At 32.9% G+C, this 25,440-nt stretch overlaps 1 protein-coding gene across 6 annotated transcripts in view; it reads right to left on the bottom strand.

Annotated features, from left to right (window-relative positions):
* Positions 1-23,638, bottom strand: part of LOC124371790 (PRKCA-binding protein-like) — a 30,103-nt gene extending 6,465 nt beyond the window's left edge. The window contains exons 1-5 of one of the 6 annotated variants that reach the window (XM_046830137.1): positions 23,427-23,638; positions 17,347-17,460; positions 15,004-15,108; positions 13,761-13,832; positions 1,955-2,066 (exon numbers count right to left, since the gene is read on the bottom strand). In XM_046830137.1, the coding sequence (XP_046686093.1) occupies positions 1,955-2,066; positions 13,761-13,832; positions 15,004-15,108; positions 17,347-17,460; positions 23,427-23,470 (447 nt within the window). In that variant the 5' untranslated portion in view covers positions 23,471-23,638. Of the gene's footprint in view, positions 1-1,954; positions 2,067-11,519; positions 11,661-13,760; positions 13,833-15,003; positions 15,109-17,346; positions 17,461-18,500; positions 18,630-23,426 lie in introns of those variants that run through there. The other 5 variants (XM_046830138.1, XM_046830139.1, XM_046830140.1 and 2 more) reach the window with 5 other exon arrangements.
* Positions 23,639-25,440: the final 1,802 nt, after the last annotated feature.

Raw genomic sequence — 25,440 nt, 5'->3', positions numbered from 1 at the left:
TCATTAATTTTATTCTCAGGATATGCTGCAGACAAACAAGCTGATAATTAGACAGAAAGAAGAGAAGATTTGCTTAAAGAGACAAGCGGCATCATCAAAGTAGATGTTGCCTATATATAAATGACAATACATGTAAAATATCAAGTCTTCAGGTCAATTTGTTCTCAAGGTATCATTCGAACAGACAGAGAAATTTTGCCAGCACCAAGTGACAGACTTCACAAACACTTAACCATAAACGTTTGCATGATGTTTTATATATTTTAATTTATACATTTAAATCCTTTGCAACTCAATTATACAAGTATATTATGTTTATCTAAGATGAAATTTTCAATAATACTGTAAAGCCACAATTAAAGTTCGTAAACTGTCTTCAATCTATTGAATTACACATTGAGCTCTTAAATAACTTACACTCTTAATATGTACCATGAATTTATCTAAGACAAAAGTTTCTTATAGTGTCATACATTTGTTCCTGTTTCTCAAGTTATTCAGTTAATAAAAAGGGAATATCTAAAAATGTTATGATAGGTAAAGCTTATGAAATACACAAATATCTTTCTATGCGAGAGTCATGTACAAGTTTTGTTGTACATGACACCAGGGGTGTCAGTTGGGAACAATGTATCCATCCAATGTATTGTTTTGTTTCAAATAATTGATTTACACATTATTTACTTTTTCTTTAAGGACTATTCTTAAAGTAACCGCCAATTTGGTTGTTATAAAGGCACCCACTAAGATAAACATATTTTATTATATACATTTATACATTATAGTTTCTTTTTTTTTACATAATTGCCATTAAGATCAATAATAATTATGACTGCGCATGTCATTTTTTTGACTAATTTATAAATGCCTTTTTCAAATAAATCTGCCGCCTAAGCCTTTAGACATCCAATGGCAGGTCTTTCAGTTCATTGTCATTGAAACACTGAGAGCCAAACAAACTAGTCTTGGAAATTTATCCAAAAGCCCAGAGGTTGTGAAACGTCGATCTTCTCAAACTGTTTCGTTGATCTTGTCAACAAGTTCATTGCTCACCACTCATGGCCTTCCACTCCTTTATTAATTGTGGATGTTTGTTCGTCCACTTTTAAACAAATGAACCAACTCACATACATTTCCTCCCTTCAACATAATCTTTGGTCAATAAACAGCAAAAGCTTTTTCATGAATAGCTGCCGCTGCTGAATATTGTTTTGCTGTAAAAAACATAATTACATCACGCACTTTGCATTTGGTGAAAAACCCAATTGCAACACACATTTTGGTAAAGAAAAAAAACAAGTGCTTGTATCACTTGATAACTGCCATAGCTATATGCAGACTGACCTGCTGTGTACGCTATTGTGTGAGAGAGCGCTATCCCCACTATTACCAGCATTGTAAACGTACAGTGGTTACTTATGTACTACATTAAAATGTCGCCATTTTATTGGCCTTTTTTATAAAAACCAAAAAGTAAGGATATTAGGTAAAAATGAATGCACGAAGACGTTGCATTAGCTTGTATTTTCAAGGTGCAAAAATTCTGATGCAAATTTTGCTGCAATTTTCATACCCTTATCTTGCAAAATTCACTTTTAATATTACCATACATTTGAAAACTTTGATGTAAGTAATAGAATGAGGTTTTTCATCCATTAAATATTACTGTCTTTTAGATGGAAGAATCTATCATAATTTAAGTGTATATCGTAACAATATCCTTGGATGCTGAACACATTAGTTTCTGCAGCATTCTTTTCAAATAGGGAGTAACAATTCACAGCACTTCGTACTGTTCACTTTTTAAATAAAATAAATAGGAGCAAGCATAAGCCTTTTTTACAAAGCATCTGTTCCTAGTGGAAAAACTGTGCATGCCGTTAGCTTTGTCCAGTGCAGCGCAATAAAGGGAATCTAAGGTATGTGCAAGATGTTGATAATGTTAGTGGACTACCTGCACTATGTAGAGGCAGGGGCAGAGAGGGGCCCCTCCTCCGATACTGATCCCAATAAGATTCCCCTGGTCCTTGGTTATGGTGACAACCCCAGAGGTTATGGTCATTCCCCTACAACATGCGGTTACACTTCAGCATGCACATCAGGTGGTTAGTACAGTGACTGCAAGGAACAGATTTATCTAGATACAATATTTAATTAACTGACAATAGACAATAGACAATAGACAATATACTTTATTGACATGTTCCTTGAGAACAGTACATAGCGTCAGTTATACAGGTATAAGGTAAACAATTTTTAGCTGTTTGTAAATTCTTCTTCTGTGTAAAAAGGTCTCTCTTGGAGCCACAGAGTCAGTTTGTTTCTTGAAGCGGTGAGGTGGTTGGTTCTTTAAGTGCTCTGGAAAGGTGGTTGAAGTAGGGCGGCTCCTTTATAGGATGGTTTCCTCTTGTATAGGCTCAGATGGTGTGGGGGCAATGCGAAGTCCGAGGCATGTCTAGTGTTGTGCTGGTGCAGATCTGAGTGTCTTGGCTGTGATGTTTTTACAGTGTGGAAGATTACTTCTCTTATGTAGAGTGATACGACTGTCAATATTTTAAAATTTTTTGAAGTGTTCTCGGCAGCTGTCACGGTAGTTAAGGCCTGCGAGGCATCTAATTGCCCTCTTCTGGTTGATCAGAACTCTCTCAAGGTTGGTTTTGGATGTTCCTCCCCAAGTGGCAATGCCATATCTCAGGTGTGATTCGAAGAAGAGCAAAGTAAGCTACCTTGGCCGTGTCTGTGCCACTTATTTGTTTTATTCTACGTATAACATAGTTTCCTGCAGATAGTTTTTTGCACAGTTGATCTATTTGTGGCTTCCATGACAGTTTATCATCAATTATGATACCAAGGTGTCTGGTGGTGTTTTTTATTTCTAGGTCTGGGAGCGTCACGTTAAGGTCTCTGCGTAGATTGCTGAATGTCATCTGAACTGTTTTTTTATTATTTAAGACAAGGTCATTTCTGGTACAGAATAGTTTTGTTTTATTGAAAGTGGCAGTTTGTGTTTCTCTGGAGTATTGCTATTGATTTATTTGCTATTGTTAGTGCTGTGTCGTCTGCATACATGACGGTATGACAGATGTCTCCTAGCCAGTTGGGCATGTCATTTGTAAGTAGGAGGAACAAGACTGGCCCCAGAACCGATCCTTGTGGTACGCCCCTTTTGTGTGTCAGTGGTTTTTGATTGACATTTCTGTAGTATGTTGTTTTCAGTGTAATTTACTTCCACAAACATCTTTTCTATCAGTCAGGTAGCTACGGAACCAGCTTTGAGCTTTTCCTCTTATACCAAGGTTTTCCTAGTTTTTGGAGTAGTTGTTCGTGATTTAGGCAATCAAAAGCCTTACTGAAGTCTAGGAAGAGGCAGGTTGCTGTGCAGCCTTCTTCCAGTTGATCTATAATGTATTCTATGAATTGTATTAAGGCTGTGGATGTTGATCTGCCTTTAGGAATCCGTGTTGTTGGTAAGTAAGAAGTTTGTTTTCCTCAAGGTAGTTTTAGGAGTCTGTGTAAGACAACTTTTTCTAAAATTTTTGAAAAAAGTAGAAATGAGTGAAATAGGTCGATAGCTGTTTGTGTCATTATGTGGTCCGGCTTTGTACTTTGGGTAGACTTTAGCTATTTTTAATTGGTTGGGGAAAATTCCTTGTGAAAGAGATTTGTTAGTTATAAGGGTGAGTGGTCTTAACAGTTCGTTTTTTTACATGCTTTTACAAGTTTAGCTGATATGTGATCTGCTCCAGATGAGGTTTTTGGTTTTAGGGAGTCTATGATTTTTAAGATTTCATTAGTTGTTGCTGGTTTGAAGTGTAAGTTCTGCTTTATATAGGTGGAGGTGGTTCATAGTCATCTGGGTCTGGGTTCGGATTAAGATCAGAGTTTTTGGAGTGTTCTGTGTGCCACAGTTGAGAAAAATGTGTTGAAACAGTTTGCCCACTTCTGCTGGTTGTGTTATAATGGTGTTGTCCATGAGGAGGAGCAATTCTGTGTTGTTGTCAGTTTTAGCCTTACGCTGGTTATTTACCACTTGCCATAACGCTCTGGACCTGTTGTCAGCTTTGTTTATATATTCTGCCATATATTCTTTACGTAGCGATTTTAGTTTAGTGTCGTAATTCTTTTTCCTTGCAGCCGTCTCCATTTTTGTCTTCTGCTCTTCCTGTGCATTGTTCCTTTTCCAAAGCTTTTATGTATTCACTTTTTAATTTGGCACATTCCGTGTCCCAGCACTGCCTTAAGCCTTTGTTATGTCTGGTTGCGCAGGTTTTTAATGGGCAGGTTTTCATCTAGAATAGATTGTGTGATAGTGTGGAAGGTGTCATACAAGTCGTTTATGTCCTCTTGAGCATGGAGAATGACCCAGTTTTGGGTTTGCAGTCTGGATTTGAAAAGTTCTATTGTTTTCTTGCTGAAAATTCTTTTTCTTTCTTTGAAGCTTTCTTTTATTTTTGATGTGATTATTGTGGCTGATTGGGCTGTATGGTCAGAAAGTCCGGATGAGATAACCGATGTGTTTATCAATTGTTGGTCAATGTTAGTGCATATCCAGTCTATTGATTTAGAGGTATCTCTGGTGATACGTGTGGGTGGTAGGTTCATTCTTGTTATCTGATAAGATGTTAGGAGCTCTTCGAGTTTGGATTTGTCATTGCTTTCAGTCAGGCTGTTCCACATTGATGTCTCCTACAAGCACGATCTTTTTGTGTGACTCTAGAGATCTGTCGAGTTGTTCTGTAAGTATGTCAATACCTTGGTCTAAGTTTGCGTTGGGAGGTCTGTAGACTCCGAGTATTCGTAGGCTTGTTTTCTTTGTTTTTATCTCGAAGAGAGCTGTCTCGCAAATAAGCTCGCTCTCATCTCCACTTGTGTATATGAGATTAGTGTGCTGTTTGAGGTCATCTTTTATGTATCCTGCCACCCCTCCTTTGATATGGTTTTTTCCTGGCAAAGCCACCTACAAGTGTATAGCCATCAATGCGGGTGTTTTCCAGGTTTTCTTTGGTCAAGCCGTGTTCAGTTACTATTATAAGGTCCGGGGTTTTTCCTCGCTTATGGAAATGAGTAAGTCTGTCAATTTTGTTGGATAGCCCAATTTACATTTTTGGTGCATGATTTTAATTTTGTGTTTTGTATAAGGTGCTGAATTTTCCTCGATGTTGAGTTCTGTGTCTTTGTGGGTTGTTAGTTCTGTACATGTTGCTATTTTCTTTTCCTTTCGGAGTTTATGAACGTCCTTGTTACAAAAATGGTTTTTTCTTTGTCCCTTGTCCTTCGAGTGCAATCTAAAAAAGAGGTTTTGTTTGTGTTAATTTGCAGAGTTGCGTGTCTCTGTTTAGTGTCCTTATCTTTTGTAGTATTTCCAGTCTCTGAGGATTTATCCGAGTGGTCTTTAAGTTCCAATAAATGATCTGGTTTTCTGGGGAGGCTTGATTGTGATATTCAGATATTACTATTTCATTGGGATCCTCTACTTGGGTTTTTATCTCCCTTACAGGAAATTTCCTTTTCAAGAAGACTGGAAGCTCTGGTTCGCTTCCATCATCGTATTTGTGTATTTCAGGTAATACTATTATGTTGTTTGGGGCTGTTTGTTTGGAATGGCGATGTCGGATTGTGGCGGAAGGGTGGTGTTGCAGACTTTTGAGTGGGACTCTTCTGGTTCCTTCAGGTTCATGGTTGGTGAGGTGTTTCCCTTTCCTCAATGTCAAAGGGGGTGAGGGGTTCTGTATCAACAAGGTTTGGGGGTGAGTTTTTTTCAATTCTGCTTGTTGCGGTTTTGAGGTGTTTTCCGTGTGTGGAGGTTGAAAGTGGTCAGCTAGGTCCTGGCTTGCGTGCGAGTTCATCAGTCTTATCCACTTGCTCAGCGTGTCATCTCCAGTGGGGGTGAAATAGATAAAAGATTGAGTGTGTCTGGAGATGGCAACAATACAGTGTGGTAGGGAGTCCATATATGTCTTCTTTTTTCCTTGATGTTCGTTATGACTGCTACATGCCCTGCTTGTTTGCCTTGAAATTCATGCACTGTTGACCACATTAACGCCTAGGTTATTAAGTGCTCGTTTTTCAGCCTGTTTGAATACAAGGACTTTATAAAGGTCTTTGTCCAATTGCAGCTCTTTTATGTCTTCCAGGTACTTTAGGCTCGTCTCGTTTTTCACAGGGTTGCAGGTTACCATTGACAGAAATAGAAAGAACGTAAAATTGAAGATACTGTAATTTCAAATCCAAACCATTACAATGAAAACTTACTCTACTGAAATTTAAATCTAATTTACTATGCTTGTTTGTTCACATAAATCACATGAATACATACGGATTTATTATAACAGTATGTATAATAATAACAAAAATTAAGAAAAGGTAATTAATAATAACAATTTTCAACCAATAACAGACTACTGACCTAGCTTAAAACCTCATGTTAAAAGTCTACAGTAAAACTAGTTTTTTTTTTAAATTTGCCAATTATTTAACAGCTTATATCACAGGACATGTATTGATCTATAGAATAAAAGGAATTTTTCAGCCAGTTGCTCATTAAATTTTTAAGCTTGTTTAAATTAACTATCCATGCCTTTTCAGGTAATTTATTTTAATTTTAACTCCATATAAATATGACTTTTCTTTTGTAACTCTAATTTAACACTTGTGAGTTGGGCTTACCCTTATTTCTTGTTGTATAACTATGTGCATCTCTCCTTTGTTGATAAATACCTATGTGTTTTCCACATGCATTAAAGAACTGACAAAGTAAAGTCATAACATTTAATTCTTTCAACCTCTATCAGGAATGCTCTTAATAATAAAAATACATTTCCTTGTCAAACAGTTAAAAAATTGTGTATATTGTGTACAATTTTGGAATTGTCTGACAAGATAGTGTACCATATTTTGTATATATATATATATATATATATATATATATATATATATATACAGGGTGATTCATGAAGTTCTCCCCCCACTTCTACAGCACATTGTACTAGTAAAAATAATGAAAAAATTTTATATAAACATAGGTCCGAAAACGCTTCGTTAGCAAGTTACAGCTAGCGAAAGATTTTGCCTGAATTCCTGGGTAAAGAGTAAAATAAAGCCATACTGAACTTTTGGAAAGGTTAATTAAGTAAGAAATATCGTGGATTCTTATGTATTTTTACCTGATAAAGCTAATAAAATAGGTTTCAGAACTGTACCTGTAGTAGTTTTTGAGGGATTCAGGGTTAAATGCAAAAAGTTGGGGCACGAAACAATGTTTTTTTTAAGTTTGATGTACAATAACTTTGTTAAATTGGTAATAAATACATAAAATCAACAAACATTAATTGTAGAGAATTTAATTCTGAGAAAATTGATATAATCAAAGTCTAAAATAAAACAGAAATAAGTACCAAAAAATCGATTTTATTCAGTATAATACATTACTAGCTGTAAAGAAATACCGTACGGTATTTAGTTAAAATAAAACAAAAACAAAATGTTTGTTCCTTAATGATGAGATAAATTGAGAAAACAAGATTAACTGTTAAATAAATTTGTTTGTAAATAAAAATATCATGTTTTATATTACGTTGTATTTTTTTTTTAATAAAAATTGACATCAAATGTTCGAAAATAAATGAAGCAAACATTTTCCCATTATTGTTTACTAATCATCGAAATGCAGTTTTTTGTTTTATTAATTTCTAAGTTGGTAACGCACGAATAACAGCTGATCAACAATGGTATTCTGTACTGTTACGTTAGAACTGTGTATTAGTGGTGTTTTGCAAGCTACAGCAGGAAATCGGGTTCTGTGAATCGTGTTATTAAATGCAATTTTTCTGTGAGTTATAATTCAATTGTTTATTCAGCGAAAAAATGCCTTACTTATTTACATCAGAGGAATACGCTGATATGGTTTTTATTTTGGGTTACTGTAATGGTAATGCTAGAGCTGCTGTAGAAGAATATGAACTACGTTACCCTAATAGGAGGATTCCAGATACCAAAACAATTTCAGGAACTTTTCGTACTCTTCGGGAAACAGGATCACTACCAAGTACTAGAACCAATTATGAACGAGCTGTCCAACTTGATGATGATATTGTTATTAATGCTGTTCATCGCAGTCCAGGTGTAAGTACACGACGTATTTCTAGGCGGATAGGAGTTTCGCAGTCAACGGTGTGGAGGTCACTTAATCGAAACAAATTTTATCCGTTTCATAAACAAAAGGTTCAACATCTACAGCTAGGGGATGGTCCGCTTCGCTTGGAGTTTTGCAACTTTTTGAATATTAATAATCAACTCTACAAGCATATTTTGTTTACGGATGAGGCACAATTCACTCGGGATGGTGTCAATAACTTGCACAATGAACACTCATGGGCAGAAGAAAATCCACATGAGGTAGTGGAACAGAACTTTCAACACCGATTTAGCGTCAATGTCTGGTGTGGCCTTTTGCACAATCGGCTGATTGGACCTTTCATATTACCTGGATGCCTAAATGCTGAGTTCTATTTGCATTTCCTTCAAGAAGAGTTGCCGCAGCTGTTAGAGAATGTTCCTTTACATCTCAGACAAAATTTGTACTTCCAGCATGACGGAGCACCTCCCCACTTTTCACGTGCCGTTTCTGCTTACTTAAATCATCAATTTCCTGGACACTGGATTGGTCGTGGAGGGCCTCACCCTTGGCCACCAAGATCACCAGATCTATCTCCATTGGATTATTGCATCTGGGGATGGATGAAAGACATTGTATACAAGACAAAAGTGAATTCTCGTGATGAATTAATTGCCCGTATTATGGATTCGGCTGTGCAGATACAGGGAAGTCCTGAAAAATTAAGAAACGCAACAAAAGCAATACACAAACGTGCTGCAAAATGTATTGATAATGATGGCCTCATTTTCGAACATCTATTATAAAAAGGTGCGTACGGTTGGCCCAACCTGATTAATTTTGCTTAAAACTAGTAATGTATTATACTGAATAAAATCGATTTTTTGGTACTTATTTCTGTTTTATTTTAGACTTTGATTATATCAATTTTCTCAGAATTAAATTCTCTACAATTAATGTTTGTTGATTTTATGTATTTATTACCAATTTAACAAAGTTATTGTACATCAAACTTAAAAAAACATTGTTTCGTGCCCCAATTTTTTGCATTTAACCCTGAATCCCTCAAAAACTACTACAGGTACAGTTCTGAAACCCATTTTATTAGCTTTATCAGGTAAAAATACATAAGAATCCACGATATTTCTTACTTAATTAACCTTTCCAAAAGTTCAGTATGGCTTTATTTTACTCTTTACCCAGGAATTCAGGCAAAATCTTTCGCTAGCTGTAACTCGCTAACGAAGCGTTTTCGGACCTATGTTTATATAAAATTTTTTCATTATTTTTACTAGTACAATGTGCTGTAGAAGTGGGGGGAGAACTTCATGAATCACCCTGTATATTCACTTTGGTTGTATAACTGCAAAAATGCTCAATTATAAAGCTTAATAAGACTTCTGGTTAGAAAAACATCCTTTAATATTTCAGCATTTGCAGTTCTCAAACAGGATTAACAAAAATAATAAAATTGTACACCAAACAAACAAAATGAATGTAAATAAATAGAAATGTACATAAATAAATAACAATTTTTAATCACGTGATTAACACATGCTAAAACACAGAACAGCTAAGAGAAATAACATGACAGAGAAAGATAAATAGAATTTAGACAAAAAATTAATTAATTAATTAATAAAAGTTATTGAATCACCTTTAATTCAGACCAAAGAGTACATTAGATTGTAATATCAACTGATGTGCCTGTTCTAAATTGTCTAAGTAAATTTTGTTTACATCTTCAGGTACTTTGCAAATACCTTTCAGTGAATAACATTGTTCAAAATTTTGTTGATGGCCTACAGAAATCATTTAAAATTTGAAACACTAAACTATATATATATATATATATATATATATATATATATATATATGCATATCCTATCATCGGCAACTTGTCTTGTGAATCTAAAAATGTGATTTACCAAATTCAATGTAAAAAATGTCCAGCAGATTATATTGGCTCAACAACAAATACCTTGAGGACAAGAATGACAGGACACTGATTTGATTATAAACACCAAGATTTAAAGAAAACTGTCGTGACTCATGGTATAAATCACAATGAAACTTTTGAAGATACATATTCAGTCAAACCTATTCGGCAAGTACATACAAATTCAAACCCAATTTACCTCAGAACATTAGAACAAGCACACCAATTGGTTTTAAAGAGCAAAATTCCACATGGACTCAACATCAGATAACTTAGCCAAAAACGTCTAAATTTGAAATCAACATATGGAAAAATTGTTTAGCTCATGTCATGTGTATTTATTATTATTATTTATTCACTGTTTATTTACTTTTGTTTGTACAGTTTTCTTTTATATTTTTATATCTTATACAATTTTTGCACCTGAAGATGGTTTTCACCGAAATATAGTGCCAATGTTTTAAAAACACTTTGTTTTAATTGTACAGTAATTTACTAAAAATAATAATATAATATATATATATATATATATATATATATATATATATATATATATATATATATGAGCTCAGCATATTGTAATGAAAATTCTACTTATAGATAAATATACATAATCTGTATTATATATATCATATAGACACTTGCAGTAATGTTTGAATTAAGAAAAACAAAGGAAAATCAGTGCACATGTTAACTTATTACATTTAAACACATAAAACCAATATTTAATACTTTTATTTTTTTGAGGCCTTTCGATAGCAAGGCTATTGACTTTTGTGATGTGTCTGACGAAGATAGTCTTGCTATCGAGAGGCCTCACAAAAATAAAAGTATTAAATATTGCTTTTATGTGTTTAAATGTAATAAGTTAACTGTAGCCAATATAAGCTCTATCTTCAACATTTCAACAGTGCACATGTTGTTTAATTTTCGGGTTCTTCATAACCCTTCATCAGAACACCACTGATTAAACAAAACTTAAATCATTATATATGTTAAAATGTGTAGTTCATTGTATAATGATACCACTAGATACATAAAAACTAATATTATATTAAGAAAAAAAATTAAGTTACTACCCTTTAGTTATTTTCTTTTTCTGGTACATATTTTTGTGGATTACACCGCATTCATAGTCAAACTTATTTCAACCCAATCCAATAATAAATTAGAAACAAACACACATAAAAAAACCACATTATATGATGATAATATTTTTTAATTTAAACAATAACATTTATTGGTAAAGTCAGGGGTTTTTTAAAAGTATTTCAAAAATAGACAAATGCTGAATACTGAAAATTATTTTGATTTCCTAAAAACAATTATATGTAATAAATTATGTGTTGATTGAGTTTTCAGTCAAATACAACAGTTTTAACAAACATAGAAAATGGTTAAAGGATGTGTAACAGTACAGAACAAACGAATGATCAAGAGTAAAAGAGTTAACTAGTAAAATAATACCTTGTGGGATTGGATGGTTTGTGGGACAAAAACTTCATCACAGCTCCTACACCACACAAAGAAAGTCTTGCATTTACAATAAGACACCAGTAGAAAAAATGACAATCGCTATCAGTTTTACTATTATCAGTACTAATGACACAGTTCACTGATAACCTATGCCAGGTATAACCAGTCTTCCAATTTTCTTCACCTTGCTTCAAAACTTTATTTGTTTACTTAAGAATGGATCCTTTACAATCTACAAGTTCTCGGTGAGTCTTATTCCAAAATTTCCTCAAAACTGTAATGATTTATAGCACCAGACATAAAAGCTTAAGAAAATTAGAGACAAAATTACAGACAATGTTGTTTCTTTTTGCACTAGCCTGTTAATTATTTACTAGAGATTGTAAATAACATCGACATTCATAAATATTGATTTCTTTAAACTGTGGTGTAATAATAACTATACAATGTTTTAAAAGTAAAATTTTCTGCTATAAACATGAATGCTGATTAACCAGAGTTAAAATATACTTCCACACTGCCAAATAAAGAAAAATCACTTGTGACAAGCTTATTCTAAAGTATTACAGGGAGGTTAAGTGCAATTAACTGAAATTTGAGGTGCAAAACAACATTTATTGAGGAGCAATTTTACATAAAAAACATCAATACAAAACATTTAACAATAATGGAGAATACATACAATTATTACACATTATTTTAGGAAAACAAGGATTGAATAAATATATCAACATATTACAGGAAAAAACATATACTTTTGCTTTAGCTACAGTGCCAAAACTGGACAGTGAAACCAAACCATAAACTACTTTTACATTTTGGTGTTTTATTCAAAATATTTACACAATTGTGAAACATTTTTCATCAATTACTGGACGTGTTTCAATTGTGTTTCTAAGTTTCCCAAACAGCATGATGTGGAAGCAAATTAAACGTTTTGTGAGTGAGGCAAGCAAAATTAAGCTTGTGATAAAACCTGAAACAAAAAATAACAAGCAGACAAACAATTTTTTGATAAACAGAATCACATTTACGAGGTGAAGACAAATGGTTTCTATAATTATTATGTATCTAAGCAAAGGTTTCTTTCTTTCCTGTGGATAGTAAAACTGCTAGTCAAATAAACAAATCAATTGCTGCTTTTTTAGAACTGTCATCAAAAGTTACCATATTCTATGGAGCAGATGTTTTATGTGAGTGTTGGAAAGAAAACATCATCAGTCATGTCAATTATGTCATTGGACATGTTTCCTCTTACTTTTTTGGTCCAGGAGATAACAATTAGAACCATGTGCAAAAACAAAAGGCATATTCAAATCATAATGAAGGATACTGAGAATATTCAAACATTAAATTTCAAGTTTACATTTATTATAATCTGTAGGTAATCGACTTTCTAATGTAAGTGAAGGAGCTTCCATTCTGAAGGTTATCTTAAATGTTTATGTGGACTTCATAATAACACCATTCATACAATTTTTCAATCTCTATATGTTTTCTTTAGCATTTCAAGATGTCAGTAGTGACTTTTCAAACAAAACAAATAATTTTTATTTTGGTATGGTCATTGCTTTAAAGATGAATTTTTAAATGTAATGAAATAAACACAGATCATTCACGGAAACTAACAGTTGTTTTTAACAGCAAAAATAGAAAGAGTATCAGTCACCAAACCACTTTATCCACCACTACTGCTAACTAAAGAAAAATGTTTCTTTTTTAATAGTGGAACTTGATAGCATTTTACATAAGAATTAAAGTTGCTGTTGTCTTATCTAATTTATGTTTAATAATATATACATACATATAATTAAGTTAAATTGTATAAATGGCAATAGCCTTATTAAATTTCAATAAACATTGAATCACAAAAAGTACTTGCTCCGCCGGGAGTCGAACCCGGATCTCTCACTTGCCAGGTGAATGTGCTACCATTACACCACAGAGCGCTTTCTTTTTCCGATTCAATTATTTTGTATTTGGCCGTATCTGTCACATATGTGTTTAAATAAGCAAACTAACAGCAAGTACTTTTTGTGATTCAATGTTTATTGAAATTTAATAAGGCTATTGCCATTTATACAATTTAACGTAAATAAAAGTCATTTGACAGGTATTTGGTCTTCCGATCATATGTTAGTCATACATATAATTACTTATATTTGTATTCTATTTGATATTAATATCACTAATCATGTAGTTGTTGGAAACGTTTACAAGATTTAAACTTACAATGTGTCACGGTGCGTGTAGTGAGGGCCTAAGAGCTGAGTACGCTCATCCATGTTATTGTAAATGGATATCCTGCAAAATCAATACAGTTTAGTTAAAAGAAGCTATACTGAACTGTGTTAAAATAGCACATACACTAACACTTGTATGGATAAAAGTTATACATTTAAATTTATTTGTTTATATCCCCTTTTGCTTTGATAACTACAACTAAAAATCATTGGACATTCCTGGGGTAGGGGAGGAGGGTGCCCTTTGTCCAGCTGCTCCTCTGTTTTGAGTGTCCTACATAGCCATAACCAAATGTATCCAAGTATGTCACTTGTGGGAGGGAAGGGAGCATGTTGCTATGCTACATGTGTCTTGTGGAGACTGTCACAGACCTGTCTCTCTGATGATATTTGCCGTGTGTGTCTGATTTGTTTTGTCTCACTGAAGGACTATGTTTTGTTGTTTTACTTTTTTAATTCTAGATATTTCATAGATTATTTACAGCTTTGATTTTTTCAAGTGATTCTTTTGATTTGAAGTAGTGTATGATTATTTTTTTGTAGGTGACCAAAATTATCTGATGCAAATAATAATAAAATAAATTATATTTTGTATCTATTGATATACAGGGTGTCCCGTAACTCTCTGGACAAAGGTATACCACAATACTGCTCAGGTCAAGATAAACATATTTCACCATATGAACTTGGGTCTCAGGTCATCAGGTAGCATAAAAACAATAAGAGTCCCATAATAAAACCCTTATGGACACAATATTTTACTTGTGTGATATTTGACTTAAAACTTTCTTTGTACCTAATTTTGAAATGATCTTTGTAATAATCACTTTGTATGTTTTGTTTTCTTCCAAAAAGGTATGATGTTTTATCTTTATATATCCCCAGCATTAAAAGTACAATTTATTTATGATGTTCTACACTATTAAAAGCCCTTGACAAATCTAAAAAATTCCTATTTTTTCTCCCCTTTGTCTACAAAAATAATAATGAATCTCAACTTAGTGCCTGGTTACCCGGAGCTCACTATGTGCTATAGCTTACATATATAGCACATATGTGTATGTGTATGTGCACATCTAACTTAGTATTAAATAATATTTAATTGACTGACAATTCTCTATATTCAAAATTATATCATACAAGAAATAAATGTCGTACTCAATATATAGATTATTTTAACATCTTATACCTCTACTCTTAAAGATTGACAACTAAAATCAACAAAAACTTACACTTCCAAGAGAGGGTCTTCTTCTTCGTTATCTTTTTTTTCATCACCACCTTCTTCTTCTTCATTTCCATTCTCTTCTTTTGGAAGAGCAGGTGTTTGATGAACTCTTTTGCAAAGGAGTATTAAATATTACACACAAAACACTACGAAAAAACACATTTCCCCAACCTTCATTTGTCAAAAATTAAAACAGCTACCAATGCAACAGTACTTATTTTCCAATAAATTATTGTATTGGCTTAAGATGAAGGCAATATTTTTATGATAATTTGATATTATCCGGAGGTCATTCTGCCCCTATCTATTATTTGTGCTATATACAGTAAGTAGATAAATACACATGTAGGTATTATGAATAGAAATAGTTAAAGTTAAAATTTACGACCGCTCATGTGATCTGAGCTTCATTTTAGGTACTATCCAGAGGGATGTTACCTTTTTCGCCAGATTACCAGGGGTATTCCCGATCGGTACTTTCCAGACCTCAGATCATGTCCCTGACTGTCCAGCTTTTCTGACATCAGATCACGTGCCAGATTATTCAAATGGAAAAGGCTTCTGTGGTGCATTCGGCGCCACCCTACACTTCTGGTAAAAAAAGGATAACATCCCTTGAGATAGTACCTGAATTCAAACTCAGATGTATTCATGATGAATTCAAACGCTTGTAAATGTTAACTTTAACTTTTTATATTTATAATATGTACATATGTATTTATCTAATTAATTAGCCTAATAACAAATGGTAGATAGGGATATCATGCCCTCTGGATAATACCAAAGTACAATGTATATTTTCAAATCCATGGTATAGTAAAGTAAATAAATAAAAATACATTTGGTAAAAGATTATTAATACACATTTTAGTTTTCTTAATCATGCTAAAAAATTACTTAATATTTTCATTTTAGTTTGTATTATAAATGTATTTATTTTATAATTTTATATATATATATATATATATAATATATATATATATATATATATATATATATAAATAAATAAATAAACTCTCTCCCTTGGTTTTTAACATTCTAATTCAAACACAGCACGCATTTCAGCAGAATGCAATCTTCATGGTTTACAAGCAAACAACCTTTTTCAAAATTTGAACTATACTTTGGTCATCACTTCAAGAGTTAATACATTAGAATTTTGGAATCAATATTAAAATAAATGTTATGATAAAACTAATATTGTATAAAAAAAACCTATAAGTCTTAAGGAGATTCACGACATTATCAGAAAAATTAATGTAATAAAATTAGCCCAGTCTTTTTTGTCAGGAATTTAATTTGGTCTAGTCTCCTAAGAGTTAATACAGGAAAAAAAACTAGGCTCTAATTCCAAGAAAGCGTAATCAAATCAACCTATAATCTTTATTTTTCCAATAAATTACAACCATCCCTGAAATGGAATAAACTTCTTAAATAAGATAATAACAGTACTTTAACTAAAGTATTTACATGTAATAATACTTTCAATATAATAAAATATTTCTTGGAAAATTCTACAGATTCTGAATGACCAATAGTTGTATGTTTGATTCTTAGCTACAGTTTATCTTAATTTCAATACATTTCTACTTGGACCTTAGAAAACAAGTAACAAACAAAAAAAGTATATTCAAAACAAAGTACCTAAATTATGTGCATACAGTACAAGAGATTAAGGTTGATTATTTTTTAATTTTCTAAGAACATACTCTAATTAGACATTAAACATGTTCTAAATCATAATCAAATAGTAGTGGTAGTGGAAAGCATATAGGCCCTAACTAGCACAAAAGCAAGGACTTACTAAAGATTGTAGGTAATTTGGTAACACAAACACTGAAATTAGATCAATAAAAAATTAGATACTTCGGAAAAATTAGTTCTGCAAAAAAAAAACATAAAAGGCAGATATGAAACTGATACTGAGGTACAAAAACAAGGATTTACAGCAGAATGGTTCATTTTATAATTTTATTTATCAGTTGATGACATCTGCCCAAAGTGGTCTACCCATGATGGATATTTCATGTATATAATTTCTGTCCAGTCAGAAAAAAATATATTCCGTTTCGTTGGCATACCCACATATGGGACACTTAATAAAAACAATTTCCATACCTTATGTAAATATTTGCTTTAAATAATAATTACCGGTATTAAAACTGTCCAGTTGAAAGTAAATTTGAAATATCCTCATGGGAAAACCACTTTGAGTAGGTATTGATAAAACTCGAAAAACACGACACCACAATGTACACTAGAACCTACAATAGAATTATGTTTTGAAGGCTAGGTAGTGACTACGAGAATACAAAATGTGACTGTATGCGTTTTCAACTTCACTCACACAATGCCTCCCACATTAACACTGACGTCAAGATCACTTAAGTGGATCACTGGAGCAGGGTCTGGCAGGGATTCATTAACAGCTCCGTCAATCAACGGTTCACTGTCCGCCGGACTGTGGAGACATATCAACATACAAATGTGCCTCTCCTCCTAAATTGAGCATATCAGAAGAAGTTTGTTTTTGATGATGGAAGGATTGTGCAGGAAACAGGATATTTCACAACGCTCTGGTATGATTTGTTTATTTTAACCTAGATTGTACTTATGTATTAGGGTGGTTATTCACCTGAAGGAGACATTAAATTTAAGATCTTTAAATGTAGTGTTACTGATTTTTTTAAATCACTGAACGATGGCAAATATCCAGAACAATCCTGTTTCCTTCATATCAGTAGACAAAAAGAAAATGTATGGGGTTACTGCTAGACTACAACCCGAGGGCACCCGCAGTGTTAGAAAGAGAGAGGCCTCCTTCTTAGCTAATGTTTTTGAAATGCTAGCCATCATCTACAACTTTGCTGCATTAAATTCCTGGACAACGGTTTTTGTATTACAAATTTTTACTTTCCTTGAGTGTTATCTCAAAAATTAATATAGCTACGCCATTTACAAATTCCGTCAGGTATATATAAAACAGCTAACCTAATAGTTTGGAACTAAACCTTAGTGATATGTTTGTATTAGATTATGTACTACAATGCATAAGAAATCTGTTGTGCATTTATAGGACACACTACGGTTTGGAGAAATGATTGGTTATTAAGATGTTCACTATTGTACCTTGCACAATCTACAGCTGCTGGAGGTCAGTACATCAGTCACTGCACCACTCGGTAGTTAAAGTATTAAACTTTGAGTGACACACCAGAGAAGTACAGTAGGTTGAAATTAATTCGTTATTGTAAAATCATTAAGCCAAATTTAGTTTTTAAAAAGGTATACTTATAAGACCTGAGAAAGATATTTCACAATATTTACAAGATATTGCTTTTAAATAAATATTTTTATTCTAAAATTTTCTACACTGTTAGTGACTGCATATAACAATTTTTCATTTACCCAACTTAACATTTACTAATTTTTTGTAAATAGTCTTATAATAACCACCACCAATACATAAAAATGAAACCTAAGAACATAAATTAAACATACTTTTTGTCCTCAAAAGGTTGTGACTCCACATAGCCAATCTCTAGCGGCAACGGGGCATATTGGTAGTCAGGATTAGGGGTTTCATGAAGTTGCCACATTGTAATCAGCACAACACATTAAACAACAAAACTGAAAGCAACATAACACTTCACATAAAAAAGCAACAAAAAGGTGGTGGAAAAATAATAACTAAACATTGAAAAAAATACTTATTAACTCTGAAGTTACAAGGAGGTTTTAAAATTCGTTTACGCATTTCTCCCACGACATCCTCATAATTTTTTAATGAATTGAAATTTTCAAACACCTCTTAGGGATTTCTAATAAATTTATTCAAGGTTGATTTTGACGAGGATTTAAAATTACTTTCTTTCCAACAGTGGATGTGTGGGACAGATTCAATAATTCCAAAGTAACATTTGCTACAATTGACTTTAAACTTGTTGACTAACACCAAGCAATCTGAGAAAACAACACCAACAATGTTTTTTTTCCCTAAATTACGAGATGTATTAGGAAAATATCATAATCATGTGTTGTAGTCTAAAGATGAGTTCTTCCAGGAGGAATAGTGACCTGGTTCATTTCAGAGTCACTCCTAGCACGTCTCTGCAATTTTCAGAAGTACATCTTTCGGATTATTTAATAGGTACCATATCACATTTTATTTAATACCTTCTTGTCTAAAATCCTTTTCCTTTTAAAGTTTTATGAGGAAGATTTGAAAGTCACAGATGCTATGTTGGAACTGTGAAACAAATGACAAAGTTGTTTAATATTATGTTTCACTAAACATTTTCGGATAACTTTGTATGTATAAATTGGTGCATTGACATGGTGTATTTTTAGGTAAAGTGAGTTTTCAATCAACTCTAAGACTGATGATACTCTCAGTCTTAAAACATTCACCATGAGGAACAAAATCCATCACATGAAGAACAAATTGTGTTAACACTGTTTTGATTTATTAAAGCATTTTTTATCACTGGTCACTCACTGTGAAAGCTGTGCTTTTGTTAATGACACTTAGCCATCATAGTCAACATGTATTTGTTTCTTTTTCAGTATTTATTCTTTTCAACACTCAGTGTTATTTCTTACTAGGTTGTCCATGTGAAATTTTGCACCGTATTTTTAACTAAAAAAGCCAGTTTTTTATTGGTACTTGAATACGTTCATGTTATCACTGTCACATCTATGTGTGAACCATCCAGCAAATTTGTTATAAGAACCTGATTGTTTCTTTTCATAAATTTAATCAAATTAAGTATCAGCAGCAGATAACATTGAAAACCTAGATAATAAAAAGAATAGTACACAAGTAGACACAAGAAAATTACATAAATTTCTATTTTCAATATTAGGCTATAAAAGTTCGTAATTTTTCATCATTATATAATATATCATATCACCATATAATAAAACGCTTAGTTCAAAAGGACAGAGTAAACTAAAAACATCAAAATAATGGATTGCAAGTCCAACGATTATATTTACTGATATCCAAATTAAAAAATACAAGTACTATGAGTAGTAGTTCAATAGACTGACAGTAATTAATGCCTCCTGTCACTAGCACAGGGCAGTACTGAAGAGGGTGATAAACTAAAAAGTCCTTGAATATTACCAATCAGTAAAATACTAAGTCTAAAAAGACTCATCCATTATTGCTTTAAGAGCTAAAAATATTACAAACTCACCTTAGGGAGACTTTAATAAGCGGCCTACACTTCTTATCCGATTGCTATTATTGAACAATTCGATATATTATCCAACTTCAATGTATGTAAAAATCGTACACAATAAGAGTTATAATACATTGCCGGAACAAGAAGAATTTTGTACATTAACAAATTTAAATACACAAATTCTACAATAATATTACAAAGCAACAAACCCAACTGTGGTGTAGACTTGAATATGAAAGAAACCGTACGATATTTATAACTTGCCCAGCTTGATATCAATAAGTAACCGCTTTTGTGTGAAATGGAGGAAAGAATTCTTCCCATGTGTTACCAGGAGCCAAACCCACATGATGAAGCTACTTAAACAAACCTTGTCACTTGTGAGAAATATCTTACATATGTTCCTCATATTCATCGCCATTTGGAAAGTATCAGAGTATTAGTTACTTCTTGTTGTTTATTGTTTACATTAAAATTACTATTGTAATAAGTTGTAATCATATGATAAATTAAATAAATTGTAATATCGAATTATCCTTCAGATAAAAACAACCAAACCATTCAATAATAGCAATTGAATAACAAGTGTAGGCCGCTTATTAAAGTCTACCTCTCACCTCTTTTCTGTCCATTCTGACACATTAATAGTAGTCTACTTTAAAATATTTTCATAACACTATCTTGTATAGTGTACAGTGTATAGTGTACAGAGAACATCACTCACTAGTCACTGGTACCACAAAGGAGAAAGAACTACATGTCTGTCTCTTCGAATTAACAACGCAACAAAATGTAACCAATCAGAAAATGCAAAAGTTGACACTGAGGTGCCCAATAACTTGCGCAATGGCAAACAAGCTCTAAATAAGAGAGGAAAAGATTTTTGATAAACTTCATCTTAGATGTAGATACTGTGGCCAGAAAGAATAAAAACTGTCCAAGTACTGAAAAACTCAAGAAATACTTAACTATAACAGTAAATAGTTGGATAATGTAAAGCTACTTTACCTAAACTATATAAAACCGCACTTAACAATTTCTTAAAACAGTATAATTTAATTTTTCAGAAAGAATTTTTAGACTGTTGCAAACCATACACAGCAAAAAGTGTATTAACGTGCAATAATATAGGTTCAGTTAGTCTATCGATCTACAAGACTAGAAGGAAATGGTATTTCTGGGTGGGGGAGTTAGTTATTTTGAAACTAAAGAGGGGTAGGTATAAGAAGAGAAGATAACAGGGTTGTTAACTTTGACACGAAAATTTGAGCGGGAGGAACAGGCATACCAGTTGTATTTTTAGGTAATGTTAGAGTTTTTCAGAATTTTTTAATGTTTTATGTCATTTTTGCTACAGTTTCTATCTCCATGTAGAAGATTATTAATTGTTTTTCCTTTGTTATTTTGGTCCTTTAGCTATTTTACATATCTTCCTTGAGCATCTACACGTTGCTTTTCCTGAATGGTTAGATTTGTTTACGTAGTCATTAACAGAAGTGGTTATGGTTCTTTCTCTTTTGTAGTGCTAGTGATAGATGGTTTTCTGAATATTAATTTTAAAATTAAGTGCTTTGAGTGCACTTTATTACTGTGCCAGAATGGACAGAATAGATGTGTTTTCTTTCACTTCATAATATAAATTTAAATTCTCTGTGCATTCTACAGCCATTGTCTGTTATGTAAAATAATATGGTTCAGTGAGTTTTTTGTAATGTTTTTTTTTTAGCTCTCAAGCATTAGTGATCAGCTTTTTAGAATTTGATATTTTACCTTGACTGGTACGTACTATCTCAAGGAATGTTTTTCGTTCGTTGCCATCGGCCCTACAATGCTGGCCAGAGGTATTACTGTCAGCCTATTCAATTACAAGTTAATTTAAAGTTTTTTATTTAGTTTTTGGATTTTCCAAGTTTAATTGCTTTCTGTTTTTTAATCTACGTTTTAAACATTTTCGTAGTGCCTACCTTCCTACCAAAGGGTCTACTTTTTTACTCAAGGGGCCTATCACCCTACCTAAACAAAGACTCTGAAGATTAGCCAATATCCCATCATCCAATTTTTTTTTTATTTCACAAGGTACCTAGGCTAAGTTATGTTAATATGGCCAACAATAAATATATGATGAACATTTTACTATTAAGACTCCCCCTCCTTGAGAGAACGGTATTTATTTACAATACCGTGACCATGAAAAATGGACTTTTTTTCATGGGTTGGGCATTTATAGCCAAGTATTATTATCACAGGTGCATATAAAACTGGGGGGAAAGTATATTATTGTATTATATTGATGCCTTTCGGGCATTATTGCGTTAAAAATGGAAAATAACCGACAAAATTTTGTCGAACAACACTTGGAGGGTTAAGGATCAGGGGCATCACGTGATCTGGGATTCGACTTTTGCAAGCTCGAGTTAATTTTTTTTTTCTAAAAGAGCAAGCAGTGCGCAGCGGGCAGGCATCGTTGACAGAATTAACGTACTTGTCAGCATCAATTCAGTAAAATTGCCAGAGATACTGTCAAAAACAGAGTTTTCAAAAAATCGTAACTCCTTTGATTTTCGTTGCCGACGAATTTTTTCTTCACTATTGTTTTTCAGGAAAAATTGTAGTTTTCAGGGGAAAAAAAATGATCATACCTTTCCATGGTCACGTTATTGTAAATTGATACCGAGAGAACTTCCAGGTATCAAGGCATTGAAAAAAATGTTTTGGAAAAAATTTGGTTGAAATCAGACAACTTTCATAAAAGTAGGGTCATGCCTCCCCCCCTCCCAAGGAGGAGTCTGGAAGTAAAGTTTTACATCATATATTTACTGTTGGCCATAGGAACACACCTGCACAATTAAAAACAATTGCATCATGGGAATAAGCTCTACCACAAAATTTAACACTTACCACTCTACCCAAGAACCAACCAGAGAGCTAAATGACCTACCTAAGATAACTATTTTACCTTTTCTGGTGGAATGTATTTGACGATTTATACACTTCTCAAGCACATTCCATTAAAAAAATTAATATTACTGTGATGTGGGATATAAATATTGATAACACCGACCCGTTAGAAAGACCGAAAAATCATTAACAATGTATAGTGATTCTTTAAGATAGTAGGTCCACAAAAATGTAATATTTTCCTCCCTCTCTCTCATTCCTCACTATTAAGTTGAATTAACTCTAGATATTCTAATTTAAAAAGAAAATTCTATTCATCGACCTAGACATAGTAACTCACATTTTATCTTCTTCAACATAATATTCATCATCGAATTCAAACATACTGTGAATTAAACTGCAAAATAACTTCTTTTAACTACCAGGTTGCTAGCACCTGATCTAAAAGCAAAATCCAGAATTGGTAAACTTTTATAATGAAAACAAATAATGAGTAACTGGCACTAATTTGACAGGTGTCACTGTCATCTCAACTGTGCCAACAAAACAAACATATTCAAAGTTACCTACAGTAACACGCTACATTACCCCTAACTTAACTCAAAATTACCCCAAACCAAGCCATACTATATCAAACGATTTTCAGAATTTTCCAAAATAGATGCAAGTATTTTCATTAATTATTTACCTAAAGAAAAATTATAATATGTGTAGTTTATGTAATGAAATTAATTTGATAAAACACAGTAGAATTTCATAAAGCTTAGTAAATAAAAGTAATTGATAAAAAAATTAAACATATTCTTTACTCAACATATATCAGAGATATCACCAATAGTCATACTAGGAATATGGCTGCTTTGATGTTAACACTGTTGCAGGCCCGTGCTGGGTACGTCGAAAGGGCGAGGGACAGGGGTGGTGAGGGCGCCAACCAACTGGGATACCGGGGGGTCTGGGGGGTATGGAATTTTTTGAAAAAAATAAACACCTAAAAACGTGTTTTTAAGCTACATGAAGCACATTTTTTCTTCAAGCAGTAACGAAGAAAATTTACACTTTAGCAAAGACCTGTTCATTGTAAAAATATTACAAATAATGCACACAAATCAAAGATACAAAAAAATTAATAAACCACTTAAATCTTCGTTTTTTCTACCTTATTTGACACTTACAAATTGTAATGAACGAACATTGCTTATTTTTATGCATTATCAATTTAAAAAATAAGAATGAAATCAATAAATTTGAACGTATATACCTCGAAAAAGGAAAATAAATAAATGGTAGTTAGTTGCAAACACTTTGACCTAATTAAGTTGTTAATGTTTTCGAGCATCTCCTCTTTCCTACCCTCCCCCAACACGACTGCGTTATAGAATCGCCCACTGCCACTGCGCAAATGTGTAGACCCGCTAGTCAGAAATTCGGCAAGGCTTACATGTTACATTTTAATCAACATTTTAACTCAAACGAGTTTCCATCGTTTGTATTATAGTGTCTACAACACAGTTATAGACAGTTATCCTGAAAGAAGTATCTTCAGGAGAAGAGGCAACACTTTCATCACTATATTTTTCACCGGCCATTTTTTTACTATCCTTGACCTTGACTTTTTGAATGTAGTTTCCATCATCAAATCTTTCAGATCCTCAAATTCTGAGGACGCCTCGTCTTCTCATTGAATTTCCTAACGAATGTGTGTGCTGCTTCTAGAGTTTCATAAAACCAATTTCGCAGGTCTTTCAGTCTTTCAGTTGCTGACTCTATTAGCCTCCAGGCTTGAGCAAAGTCAAGATTCTTCGTTTGGAGGTAGTCTGATAACGGTGTAGTAACTTTAAATATTTGCAGGAAGGTCATTGCAATAACTGTTGTTTCAAACTCTAGAAACTTACTAAGAAGTCCTGTTGCACTATTCCTGACTGTAGTGTTAAATTCAGGAGACAAGGAAATCTTTTGTAACGCTACGGTCAGTTCGAGAATACATGTTTGACTTGATGTGAAGGGTCAAGTGGGGTGCTTGCTGTCCAATTATCAATCCTGCCAAATATGAAGGAAAACAGGATTTTTCCGGACATTTGCCATCGTTAAGTGAAACAAGAAAACAGTAACACTACGTTTCGAGATCTGCAATCTGATCTCTTCTTCAGGTAAAGAACTAACCTAATACATAATTACAAACTAGGTTAAAATAAACAAATCTTACTAAAGCGTTGTGGCACGCCTGAGTCAGGAATCACAACCTACATGTTGTATGTCAACTTCACTAACACTAAAGACATGCACTTAATAAAAAAAAAAACTATACAAAACACCAATCATTAAACTAAACTACGGAATACAGGTCACAATAC

Source organism: Homalodisca vitripennis, unplaced genomic scaffold (assembly GCF_021130785.1).
Source record: "Homalodisca vitripennis isolate AUS2020 unplaced genomic scaffold, UT_GWSS_2.1 ScUCBcl_2010;HRSCAF=6340, whole genome shotgun sequence".
Lineage (NCBI taxonomy): Eukaryota > Metazoa > Arthropoda > Insecta > Hemiptera > Cicadellidae > Homalodisca > Homalodisca vitripennis.
Note: the sequence above shows the minus strand (reverse complement) of the source record. Positions and strands in the feature narration are given on the sequence as shown.